The 14220-nt window shown below is 44.0% G+C and overlaps 1 protein-coding gene across 3 annotated transcripts in view; it reads left to right on the forward strand.

Moving 5' to 3' along the window:
* The window catches only part of LOC139545102 (uncharacterized), a 21680-nt gene extending 11079 nt beyond the window's left edge, over positions 1-10601 (forward strand). For 2 of the 3 annotated variants that reach the window (XM_071352506.1, XM_071352514.1), the window contains 5 exons: positions 3564-3638; positions 4388-4584; positions 5627-6857; positions 7484-7662; positions 7989-10601. In XM_071352506.1, coding sequence (XP_071208607.1) covers positions 3564-3638; positions 4388-4584; positions 5627-6857; positions 7484-7653 — 1673 coding nt within the window. In that variant the 3' untranslated portion in view covers positions 7654-7662; positions 7989-10601. The remainder of the gene's footprint in view (positions 1-3563; positions 3639-4387; positions 4585-5626; positions 6858-7483; positions 7663-7988) is intronic. The other variant, XM_071352521.1, reaches the window with a different exon arrangement.
* Positions 10602-14220: the final 3619 nt, after the last annotated feature.

The following is a 14220-nucleotide window of genomic DNA, read 5'->3' on the forward strand; positions in this document are numbered from 1 at the left end:
CAGAGTTAGACTATTAGAGACTTTAACCAGAGTTACAGAGTTAGACTATTAGAGACTTTAACCAGAGTTACAGAGTCAGACTATTAGAGACATTAACCAGAGTTACAGAGTTAGACTATTAGAGACAGACCAGAGTTACAGAGTCAGACTATTAGAGACATTAACCAGAGTTACAGAGTCAGACTATTAGAGACATTAACCAGAGTTACAGAGTTAGACTATTAGAGACTTTAACCAGAGTTACAGAGTCAGACTATTAGAGACATTAACCAGAGTTACAGAGTTAGACTATTAGAGACTTTAACCAGAGTTACAGAGTTAGACTATTAGAGACTTTAACCAGAGTTACAGAGTTAGACTATTAGAGACTTTAACCAGAGTTACAGAGTTAGACTATTAGAGACTTTAACCAGAGTTACAGAGTTAGACTATTAGAGACTTTAACCAGAGTTACAGAGTCAGACTATTAGAGACCTTAACCAGAGTTACAGAGTTAGACTATTAGAGACTTTAACCAGAGTTACAGAGTCAGACTATTAGAGACCTTAACCAGAGTTACAGAGTCAGACTATTAGAGACCTGAACCAGAGTTACAGTGTCAGACTATTAGAGACCTTAACCAGAGTTACAGAGTTAGACTATTAGAGACCTTAACCAGAGTTACAGAGTCAGACTATTAGAGACCTTAACCAGAGTTACAAAGTTAGACTATTAGAGACCTTAACCAGAGTTACAGAGTCAGACTATTAGAGACATTAACCAGAGTTACAGAGTCAGACTATTAGAGACCTTAACCAGAGTTACAGAGTTAGACTATTAGAGACTTTAACCAGAGTTACAGAGTCAGACTATTAGAGACATTAACCAGAGTTACAGAGTTAGACTATTAGAGACCTTAACCAGAGTTACAGAGTCAGACTATTAGAGACATTAACCAGAGTTACAGAGTTAGACTATTAGAGACCTTAACCAGAGTTACAGAGTCAGACTATTAGAGCCATTAACCAGAGTTACAGAGTCAGACTATTAGAGACATTAACCAGAGTTACAGAGTTAGACTATTAGAGACCTTAACCAGAGTTACAGAGTCAGACTATTAGAGACCTTAACCAGAGTTACAGAGTCAGACTATTAGAGACCTTAACCAGAGTTACAGAGTTAGACTATTAGAGACCTTAACCAGAGTTACAGAGTCAGACTATTAGAGACCTTAACCAGAGTTACAGAGTTAGACTATTAGAGACCTTAACCAGAGTTACAGAGTTAGACTATTAGAGACCTCAACCAGAGTTACAGAGTCAGACTATTAGAGACCTTAACCAGAGTTACAGAGTTAGACTATTAGAGACCTTAACCAGAGTTACAGAGTTAGACTATTAGAGACCTCAACCAGAGTTACAGAGTCAGACTATTAGAGACCTTAACCAGAGTTACAGAGTCAGACTATTAGAGACTTTAACCAGAGTTACAGAGTTAGACTATTAGAGACCTTAACCAGAGTTACAGAGTTAGACTATTAGAGACCTTAACCAGAGTTACAGAGTCAGACTATTAGAGACTTTAACCAGAGTTACAGAGTCAGACTATTAGAGACTTTAACCAGAGTTACAGAGTTAGACTATTAGAGACCTCAACCAGAGTTACAGAGTTAGACTATTAGAGACCTTAACCAGAGTTACAGAGTCAGACTATTAGAGACTTTAACCAGAGTTACAAAGTCAGACTATTAGAGACCTTAACCAGAGTTACAGTCAGACTATTAGAGACCTTAATCAGAGTTACAGAGTTAGACTATTAGAGACTTTAACCAGAGTTACAGAGTTAGACTATTAGAGACTTTAACCAGAGTTACAGAGTCAGACTATTAGAGACCTTAACCAGAGTTACAGAGTCAGACTATTAGAGACTTTAACCAGAGTTACAGAATCAGACTATTAGAGACCTTAACCAGAGTTACAGTCAGACTATTAGAGACCTGAACCAGAGTTACAGAGTCAGACTATTAGAGACTTTAACCAGAGTTACAGAGTTAGACTATTAGAGACTTTAACCAGAGTTACAGAGTCAGACTATTAGAGACATTAACCAGAGTTACAGAGTCAGACTATTAGAGACTTTAACCAGAGTTACAGAGTCAGACTATTAGAGACTTTAACCAGAGTTACAGAGTCAGACTATTAGAGACATTAACCAGAGTTACAGAGTCAGACTATTAGAGACTTTAACCAGAGTTACAGAGTCAGACTATTAGAGACTTTAACCAGAGTTACAGAGTCAGACTATTAGAGACTTTAACCAGAGTTACAGAGTCAGACTATTAGAGACCTTAACCAGAGTTACAGAGTCAGACTATTAGAGACCTGAACCAGAGTTACAGAGTCAGACTATTAGAGAGAGACTCAGACACAAGACAAGGCCGTGTGTGTTTGTGTGTGATCACCCTACACACACACACACAAAGACCAACTATGTTTAGCCAGTTCCTCTCTGACCTTAGGTCTAAGACCACAACACTGAGAATATTGTCCTAGATACACACACACACACACACACACACACACACACACACACACACACACACACACACACACACACACACACACACACACACACACACACACACACACACACACACACACACACACACACACACACACACACCGTTCTAGACATACAATACATAGACAGTTTGACTGACAGACACTTATCTTTCCCACTAATAGCCATATAGTCAGACAGATCAGAGCCAGTTTAACATGTGGTTGTGGTGGTTTTAGACAGGCCCATTCTCATCTATGGAGGGAAAAGAGAAAGGGAAAGATTGCATCACAGTTAGGAAAGAATAGCTATTTGAGAGAAAGTAAAGAGAATAGTCTAGACTACAGAAATGTAGACTGGAAATACAATAAAGCACAATGCAATATCTGTTCTATATCATAAACATCTATCCAGACACAAACACAGACATTTATTAGTTAATTATAGACCATTATGCCTAACACGGCAAGATATGACGCCTTCGGAAAACACGCACACACACACACACACACACACACACACACACACACACACACACACACACACACACACACACACACACACACACACACACACACACACACACACACACACACACACACACACACACACACACACACACACACACACACACACACACACACACACACACAACACTATATTTAAACACTCATATCTCCAGTCACACACATTCCCGACAGCTCAGACAAATTGCAGCAATAAATAGACTGTGATTGTTTTAGAAAAAACATTTCCTTTGTGTGGTGAACAATGATTATCTCTCCGACCCAGACTAACACACTCAGACTCTTACAGTCAAAATGACAGTAACCAGCAAGTCAAGAGGACTTTATAGAAAGACATGCATACAATGCATCATTGACAGAAGTTACTTTCACAATACACACTTTACACAATAGAACAGAGAAAAGATGGTTGAATACAGGTCGTTGACTGAATGACTTAACATTCCTATGTTCTCTTCTTCCCTCCCTCTCTTTCACTCCTTCTTTTCCTGCTTTTAGAGGTGGAGCCAGATGAACCATCGGCCAATGAGATTCATTCAAATGACACCCATGGAAGATACAGGAGAAACCTAGGTTAGTCTGTCTACTGTACCTGTCCTTCTGTCCCTCTCTGTCTCTCTGTCTCTCTCTCGCTCTCTCCCTCTCTTTCTCTCTCTTGCTCTCTCTCTCTCTTTCTCTCTCTCGCTCTCCCTCTCTTTCTCTCTCTTGCTCTCTCTCTCTCTGTCTCTCTCTCTCTCTCGTTCTCCCTCTCTCTTTCTCTCTCTTGCTCTCTCTCTCTCTGTCTCTCTTTCTCTCTCTCGCTCTCCCTCTCTCTTTCTCTCTCTTGCGCTCTCTCTCACTGTCTCTCTCTCTCTCTCTCTCTGTGTTTCTCTCTCTCTCTATTTCTTCCCACCCCCATCTCTATCTGTCTCCCTCGATTTGAATTCAATTCAAGGAACACATTCATTTAAGAATAATAACTATAATCTCTCTCCAGCGAAGACCCAGCAGGTGTTGTACACTCTTAGAAAACAAGGTGCCGTCTAGAACCTTAAATGGTTCTTCGGCTGTCCCCATAGGAGTTCCCTTTGAAGAACCCTTTTTGGTTGCAGGTAGAAACCTTTTTATTCTTGGTAGAAACCTTTTGGGTTCCAGGTAGAACCCTTTCTACAGAGGGTTCTACATGGAACCCAAAAGGGTTCTACAGTACCTGGAACCAAAAAGTGTTCTCCTATGGGGACCCGTTTTGAACTATTTTTTTCTAAAAGTTTACAGGTCAGGACAGAGGTCATGATGTAGTCTAACATCCTCCCCCTCTCTCCCTCCCTCCCCTCCTCCCCCAGTAGATGCCCAGCCAGCCCAGCAGGCGGTGTGTAAGGTCAGGACAGAGGTCATGGAGGTCACCAGAGCCATGCTTGACCGACGCAACGCCAACTTCCTGTTGTGGCCGCCGTGTGTGGAGGTGCAGCGCTGCTCTGGCTGCTGTAACACCAGAATGCTACAGTGCGTCCCCATGGTTACTCAGACACGATATCTACAGGTATATATATACCCCGATGCTATCTACAACCATAGGAGAACCCTTTGAAGAACTACTGGAACCAAAAAGGGTTCTCCTATGGGGACAGCTGAAGAACCTCTTTGGAACCCTTTTTGTCTAAAAGTGTAAAAGTGTCCCCACACTTACACAGTACACACTATCTACAGGTACACATACACCTATATACACTGTCTACAGGTTCATATACACTATCTTCAGGTACATATACACCTATATACACTATCTACACCTACATATACACCTATATACACTATCTACAGGTACATATACACCTATATACACTATCTACACCAACATATACACCTATATACACTATCTACAGGTACATATACACCTATATACACCTACATATACACCTATATACACTATCTACAGGTACATATACACCTATATACACTATCTACAGGTACATATACACCTATATACACTATCTACACCTACATATACACCTATATACACTATCGACAGGTACATATACACCTATATGCATTATCTACAGGTACATATACACCTATATACACTCTCTACACCTACATATACACCTATATACACTATCTACACCTACATATACACCTATATACACTATCTACAGGTACATATACACCTATATACACTATCTACACCTACATATACACCTATATACACTATCTACAGGTACATATACACCTATATACACTATCTACACCTACATATACACCAATATACACTATCTACAGGTACATATACACCTATATACACTATCTACAGGTACATATACACCTATATACACTATCTACAGGTACATATACACCTATAAACACTATCCACAGGTACATATACACCTGTATACACTATCTACAGGTACATATACAGCTATAAACACTATCTACAGGTACATATACACCTGTATACATGGATATACCTATACAAATTATACACACCTAATCTAAGCTACACTGAGATATGTAGGCCTATATATAAACATTCATGGATATGTCCATATCACCTCATCAGATTTACAAGCAACCTTTCACCCCCGCAGGTAACAAGGATCCAGTACATCGATAAGAGACCCCACTACGACAAGGCGGTGATCTCAGTGGAAGACCACGCCTCCTGCCGCTGCCAGACACACCCCTCGGCCACAGCTGCAGCCAGGTCCACCTCCCTCCCCCCCCCTCCCCCCAGACTCACCCCCAAACCCCCCTCCCTCTCTAAGGAAGACCTCCATCGCCATGACGACATGAAGGCCAATCAAAGGTTCCATGTGGATGATAGGGGGCAGCTGGAGAGACAGTGGCAGAACAAGTACACCCTGTCACACACACAGCCACGGACACACACTCTGGAGGGGACCGGGCCTGGGAGACACACACTCGCAGGGACACACACACAGACACACCCAATGGCAGGGGCAGGGATGCAGGTAGGGACACACACACAGGTAGGGACACACACAGGCACACACACACAGACGGGTCCCTCTTCTGAGCTCCCTATAGGGCATGGCAGTGGGTATGAGGGGGGGAGAGGGGAGGAGAGAGGGTCACAAACACCCCACCGCACACACACTGACACACAGCCCAACACAGGAGAGAGGCAACACATTGACAACACAGAGAGGACACAGGAGATAGGAAGACAGCAACAACTACAACAGTACTACCAACAACAACAATATCTACAACAACAGCAACAATATCAACAACAACAACAACAGCAACAACATCAGCAACATCAACAACAACAGTACCAACCATACAGCCAAGAGCCAGAGCTCAGGACTCAATACAAACACAACGCTCCCCAATCCGACAGCAGCGGACCACCTGACACAAAACAACCGGCCAATCACAAACCAGAACTGGTCCACAGCAACACAGAACCAACCGATGATAATGGCTCAAGCACAGAGGTGGCCAATAGAGACGCACTAAAGGATACAGAGGTCACCAGTCAGAGACAGGCAGCGACAGAAGTGACCAATCACAGAAAGGAGGACGATAAAGAGCGACACAGCCAGACAGAGCTGTCCAATCAGGGACAAAGACACTCAGAGTCGACCAATCACAAACACCGAGGCTCAGAGTTGACCAATCAGGGTGACTCTGTCACAGAGGAGGAGAGCAGGAAGAAACTTCTAGAACTCTTACAGAGAGAACTGGGCCAGAAACAACAGCATCATCCTCCTCATCCTCATCTTCCTCATCAAGACCATCGTCATCCTCACCATCGTCAGTCTCGAACACAAACCACCACCACACAAAGACCAGGTACTGGGAATTTGGGAATTTGGGAATTTGTTTTTGTGTGTGTGTGTGTGTGTGTGTGTGTGTGTGTGTGTGTGTGTGTGTGTGTGTGTGTGTGTGTGTGTGTGTGTGCGTGTGTGTGTGTATGTATGTGCACGTGTGTGTGTGTGTGTGTGCCTGTGTGCACGAATGCATGTGTTAGCACGTGTGTGTGTGTGTGTGTGTGTGTGTATGTTGTGGGTCAGTAACTATGTATGCCTGTGAGAGTTGACGTTAGGGGAAGAGGCTGTTAGAGGAAGTAGACCTGTTTTCTTTTGTGGTCCTGACTGTCGTAGACCACATGTATGATTATATGAGCATATGTGTCCTGTCATTCTTTCCCTCCCCCTGCAACATGGGACCTGAACTTCCGCTTCCTGTTAAAACAGGTTCCTAGCGGTCACAAACGTGATGGGAGTTACAGACATTGTTACAGATGCCTCAGAGGTGATTACATTACACTGTCCTTGACTATTTTATGTTATCTAACACAATGCATCTCTCTCTCTCTCTCTCTCTCTCTCTCTCTCTCTCTCTCTCTCTCTCTCTCTCCCTCTCTCTCTCCTCTCTCCCTCCTCCCCCTCTCTCTCCCCTCTCTCTCTCTCGTCCAGTGCCCCCCACGTTGTCCTCCAGCAGGGCCCCAGGGTGGTCCCCCAGCACCCCGTCCCCTCCCCCCAAGCCCCCCCAGGGCCCGTTCAGACCGGCCTTTCCCCGCGGACGCAGGAGGAGGAAACACCGGAGCCGTATCAGCAAGGCTGCTCTCCGAACCATGATCATGTAGAGAGAGATGGTAAGGGAGGAGGGAGGAGGAGGGGGGGGGGGTGAGGGGGGAGGAGGGAGGAGGAGGATGAGGGAGGAGGGAGGAGGAGGAGGGGGGAGGGGGAGGAGGGAGGAGGAGGAGGGAGGAGGGAGGAGGAGGAGGGAGGGAAGGGGGGAGGCAGACCAGCAGATGGAAAGGTAAGAAAGACAGAGGGAGACAGCGGGAGAGAAAGAGGGAGAGAAAGAAAGATAAATCGAGGGTGTAGATATTAAAATGTCAGACATAGTATGGAGGGGGGAGAGAATGAAAAGCTTGAGAATGAGAGACTATCTAACTCCTCTACCTCTCTTCTACAGGCAACTGGGTCGACTGTGTCTGCCCACCCAGGGTCGTGTTCATTAGGCACCAAACGAAAGAAAACGGACTGAAACAGGGACACACACACAACATGGAATAAACCCTAATTTCCTGTTTTATAAAACAATGTGTGCCTTAATGAATACTGAGGGATACTGCTGGCTATGGAACCTCAGGATGGACACTGGAGACTGGGCAGCACTTCTGGACTCTACTGCTGGCTATTCTAACAGACATTACTGCAGGCTGTGTCAATCTTTGCACCCCAGAAAGGACTGGTGACCGCTATGTAGCATCTTTCTATAAAAAATCTGCTAGCTTTATTTAAACCGCGATATCAAGACAATAGACAATCTCAGACAGAGACTCTCCTTAGAAAGGAGGTTGTTCTGGATGTTTAACACTGGAAGTAGAGGGATGTAACCTTTGAAAAAGAGGCTAAGCAAACTACATCTCCCATCAGCCATTGGCTTGTATACTTCTAGCCCCGCCTACTTTAAACACTGGCTACCGATTGGACAGTTAAGGAGGGTGTTCGGCGGATATTATTAGATCGCTTGCTGCAACAGCCATTGATTGGTTGATTTAGATGCCATGGAACACGCCCCTCTCTACAGCTTGACTAAGATTGGTTGCTGAGAATATAACTGACATCTTATTGGCCCAAAATGGTGCTTGAGGCCATCTATTTCTAAGAGACAACGCAAAGCTTGGATGTGGATATTTTCACTGGAATGGACTGGGTTGACTATGGAAACTGTTCTCAGATAAACAATGTTATCCTACTGGTGTAACTGGGATAACTGTCCTGGGAATATGACTGGTGTAACTGGGGATAACTGTCCTGGGAATATGACTGGTGTAACTGGGATAACTGTCCTGGGAATATGACTGGTGTAACTGGGGATAACTGTCCTGGGAATATGACTGGTGTAACTGGGATAACTGTCCTGGGAATATGACTGGTGTAACTGGGATAACTGTCCTGGGAATATGACTGGTGTAACTGGGATAACTGTCCTGGGAATATGACTGGTGTAACTGGGAATAACATGAGTAAAGGGGGATAGAACATATGGATAGTGAAGAACTGAAAGGAGAAGCTCGGTGTAGGGGGAATGCGCCCTTAGACACTGATCTCTGGTCAGTTTAGCATTTTCCTTGCTAATGGTTAATGTTAGATCTGGAGCGAGAAGCTCAGGACATCACACACACAGAGACATGTCATTACTACTACAGTATCTTTCAATGTTCTGTCTTCATCTGGATCCAACCAATCTAAACACTGGAGTAGTTACACACTGGAGCGCAGATAGAACTAGAAAACATAGAGGGAAAAGTAGAGGGAGCGCATAGAGAGCATTTAAATAGAACTGTTCTAGTTGTCCTATATCTATTACAGAGAAAAGCAGGTATAGAACTGGAAAACAGAGTGAAAACATAGAAGGAGAGCAAAAAGAGCATAGATGTTGAACAGGTCTAGTTGTTCTCTCTTTGATAGAGAGAAGCAGATATAGAACTGTAAAACCTAGATTGAAGGACAGTATTTTTGCACTGGGAGAGCAGAGAAAGGAACATATGCCAAACGTCACCATAGTCACCATACCAGGAGGCCATAGACTACTCAGATGACAGACACTCAACACTCAACATTCAACACTGGCTCTATACAGGACGTTAGATAGATGTATGTTTCAACTTTTTCAACATAGCCTGGAATGTGTGGCGGAAATATATCAGGAGAATTCAACTCTGACCCTACGAGGTCCGGAGCCTGCTGCTTTTCTGTTGTCCCTGATAATGAATTGCACCCCCCTAGGTATAAGTCAGTCCCTGATTAGTGGGGAACAATGAAAAAAAAGCAGGTTGAACTGGTTTTGAGGGTCCGGATTTGAATTTGAGGGCTGTATGTCATTCATTGTGCCATAGTGGTTATGTCTCTCTCTTCCCCATCCTGAGACGAGAGCAGGGCTGTCAGCATCCGTTCCGTGGAGGGCTGTAAGGTCTTCTGGTTTTTCTTATTTTCCCTTTCATTTGTGTTCAATTAAGAACTAGACAACCAGCTAAAGGGAATTTCCTTACTAATCAGTGACCTTAATGAATCAATCAAGTACAAGGGAGAAGTGAAAACCCGCAGCCACTCGGCCCTCCAGGAACTGAGTTTGTCCCCCCTGGACGACCCCGGGTATCAAGCTAGAAATAAAACCAGCTAAGCCAGTATTTCTCAATCCTGGTCCCGGGGACCCAAAATAGTGGACATTTTTGTTTTTGCCCTAGCACTCTGAACCAGGATTTGAGAACCACTGAGCTAAGGGAGTGGAGACAGCCATCACTGGGGGTAAAATAGAATTTGGGATGCTTTGAAAAACAATGTCAAACTTTTTGGAATGGCTCTGAGAGAGAAATGTTCTCCAACACTGTATGTACTGTACGTGAAATTAACATGGTGTTTTTTATTTCTTAACTTATTTCAAATGGAGGATGTGTCATTCTCTGGTTCCTAAGTGTAATTATTGTTGCTGATGATAATTATTGTTGTTGTACATTGTTATTGTTAATGAATGCTATTTTTAATATAAACATAAAGGCCAGAATTATATTAATATAATGAACGTGTGTTTCGTCTTTCCTTATTTGACTTTGACAGACACACACTCAAGCACATACACTCATACCTGATGAATAGAGGTAACGCATGCAGTGTGTGTGTGTGTGTGTGTATATATATATGTGCGTGTGTGTGTGCACATGCGTGTGTGTGTGTGTGTGTGTGTGTGTGTGTGTTATGGTCCTATCCTAATCTTTGACTATGACAGCATGTTCTGAGCATGCAGACAGAGGACAGATGACAGGAGGAGAAAAGACAGAGAAAGAGGGAAGGACACAGGAGGGAGAAAGAAGAGAGAGTGGCTGGTCAGAACTCAGCAGAGTGAGAAGAAGAGAGAGAAAGAGAGCGTCTCTAAATCGGAGAAAGACGCTGGGAACGAACGTGAACTACATTGACTTTACGACAGAGGAAAAATGTAGTACAAAGAGAGAGAGAGAGAGAGACAGACAGACAGACAGACAGACAGACAGACAGACAGACAGACAGACAGACAGACAGACAGACAGACAGACAGACAGACAGACAGACAGACAGACAGACAGACAGACAGACAGACAGACAGACACACACACAGACAGACAGACAGACAGGCAGACAGACAGACAGACAGACAGACAGACAGACAGACAGACAGACAGACAGACAGACAGACAGACAGACAGACAGACAGACAGACAGACAGACAGACAGACAGACAGACAGACAGACAGACAGACAGACAGACAGAGACAGAGTGCTTAGCTGTGGGTCAGAGAAGTGGGTGGTGAGCAGACTGAGGAGATTTACTAGAAGTGTCATCCCATTTGGTAACTGTCTCTTCAGGATGGGGGAGGATGGGGAAGGGTCAAAAGGTGCCTCTCTGTACTGTAAGAGTGCCGATTCAGCCCTTAGAACTGGCCCCCGAGACCACACACACAGACAGACAGACAGACAGACAGACAGACAGACAGACAGACAGACAGACAGACAGACAGACAGACAGACAGACAGACAGACAGACAGACAGTACACACACCTGTGTGTCTGTTTAAATAGGGGTGTTTTTCCGCCTCCTGGCCTGCCTGGTTGTTTGAGAACATTTATTTCACACCCCTGCTACAAGGTCTGAGTGTGTCTGTGTGTGTCTTTTTGTGTCGCGTCCATGTGTGTTTGTCTGCGCGTCCGTGTACACGTGTGTGTTCATACGCATGCATGCCGTGTGTGTGTGTGTGTGTGTGTGTGTGTGTGTGTGTGTGTGTGTGTGTGTGTGTGTGTGTGTGTGTGTGTGTGTGTGTGTGTGTGTGTGTGTGTGTGTGTGTGTGTGTGTGTGTGTGTGTGTGTGTGTGTGTGTGTGTGTGTGTGTCTGCAACAAGCTCTCACAGTCTCACTGCAGAATCCAACGTTTGTCCATTAACATCAACATTTAGGAGGTTAAGTTTAGACATTAATTATTTTCCTGCAGTCAAATGACCAAATCGCCCTCTAGATTCCTCGTGGGTGGAATGTTATTAATAATGTTCATCATTTCATAATTAATAAACATTATTTCAAAAAACCCGCTGAAAGTCTGGTGTTTCTACGGTTTTGTTATATTTAGGTCTTCTGTAATTTATGTAAAGTGTAATATTGGGACGCAAACTCAAAATTGAATCAATTTCTAGTCTATATCTGACATGGTACAGGTGTCACACCCTGATCTGTTTCACCTGTCTTTGTGATTGTCTCCACCCCCTCCAGGTGTCACCCATCTTCCCTATTATCCCCTGTGTATTTACACCTGTGTTCTCCGTTGACCTGTCTATTGCCCCTGTTGGATTATTAAGTCATTGTTAATTCGACGTTGTTGCATCTGGGTCTTACCTTCATACAGGTGTCTGTAAGTCCATAACCATGTGTGTGAGGTGGACACTTCTGTTCCTCAGTAGATTTGTTTAAGACCACCAAGAAACACTCTGTGTGACCCTGATTTAGCCACAGCAGTAAATTAAGTTCAGGGTTAAGTTTTAGGATAGGGATTTTATTTTTTTTATCCACAGGTTACGTTTATGCAATAATTCAGAATGGCTAAGGTAAAGGTTAAGGTTTGGGATAGAGTTAAAACATGAAGTTTAGTCACTCATTCTAAATGGTAAAACCCAAGCCTACTGACGTAATAGTGCCCACCGTTACCCCAAGTAGCGGGTGTTGAAGGCATCCTCTGACGTCCTGGGGACCCCAATCTCAACGTGGATCTTGAGCGACCTAACTGGTGTGTGTGCGTGTCCGCCTGTGTTTGTGTGTGTGTGTCTGCCTATGTGTGTGTGTGTGTGTGTGTGTGTGTGTGTGTGTGTGTGTGTGTGTGTGTGTGTGTGTGTGTGTGTGTGTGTGTGTGTGTGTGTGTGTGTGTGTGTGTGTGTGTGTGTGTGTGTGTCCTGTCATCTCCAGTGTGGGCTAGAGTAATGAGCTCAGCCCTGGTCAGTAGGCACTAGGTCTCAGCCAATAGGCAATAGGTGTGAGAGGCTGCGGTGAGATCGACCAATGAGGTGAGCCAGAGTTCACTGTTCAGCCAGGTCACTGTGACCAAAGCTTACACCCTAAACCCACGCCTGTGTGCGTGTGCGTGTGTTTGTGTGTGTCTCACTCACCATTGTCACCTTGGCGAGAGTCCCTTGTTTCACATGCTGTTACAGTCTTATGAATGAACGACATTGTCTTTGTGTGTATGTGCGTGGGATCGTGTGTGTGTTTGTTTGTGTGTGTGTGTGTGTGTGTGTTCTGTGTCTCTGCTAGTGTTGTAAATGAATGCGCTATTAGCTGGCAGTCTCAATCATGGTCAACCTCTCACTGTGCTGTCATATCTAAACACTACAGTCAGTACTCCCACGTTTAACACACTACTGAGAGGACAAGTTCTTAAAGGGGAGGTGCGTGCGTGCGTGAGTGTGATGTCACCCTATAGTGACCTGTGTCTGACTCTTGGGGAGACCAGATGTTTTATTCTCTGAAGATGACACGCCATGAGGTCACCATGAGGATATTTCATTCCCTCTCTCTCTCTCTCTCTCTCTCTCTCTCTCAATTCAATTTCAATTCAATTCAAGGGGCTTTATTGGCATGGGAAACATGTGTTAACATTGCCAAAGCAAGTGAGGTAGATAATATACAAAAGTCAAATAAACAATAAAAATGAACAGTAAACATTACACATACAGAAGTTTCAAAACAATAAAGACATTACAAATGTCATATTATATATATGCAGTGTTGTAACAATGTACAAATGGTTAAAGCACACAAGTTAAAATAAATAAACATAAATATGGGTTGTATTTACAATGGTGTTTGTTCTTCACTGGTTGCCCTTTTCTTGTGGCAACAGGTCACAAATCTTGCTGCTGTGATGGCACACTGTGGAATTTCACCCAGTAGATATGGGAGTTTATCAAAATTGGATTTGTTTTCGAATTCTTTGTGGATCTGTGTAATCTGAGGGAAATATGTCTCTCTAATATGGTCATACATTGGGCAGGAGGTTAGGAAGTGCAGCTCAGTTTCCACCTCATTTTGTGGGCAGTGAGCACATAGCCTGTCTTCTCTTGAGAGCCATGTCTGCCTACGGCGGCCTTTCTCAATAGCAAGGCTATGCTCACTGAGTCTGTACATAG

Source organism: Salvelinus alpinus, chromosome 2, assembly GCF_045679555.1.
Source record: "Salvelinus alpinus chromosome 2, SLU_Salpinus.1, whole genome shotgun sequence".
Classification (NCBI taxonomy): domain Eukaryota; kingdom Metazoa; phylum Chordata; class Actinopteri; order Salmoniformes; family Salmonidae; genus Salvelinus; species Salvelinus alpinus.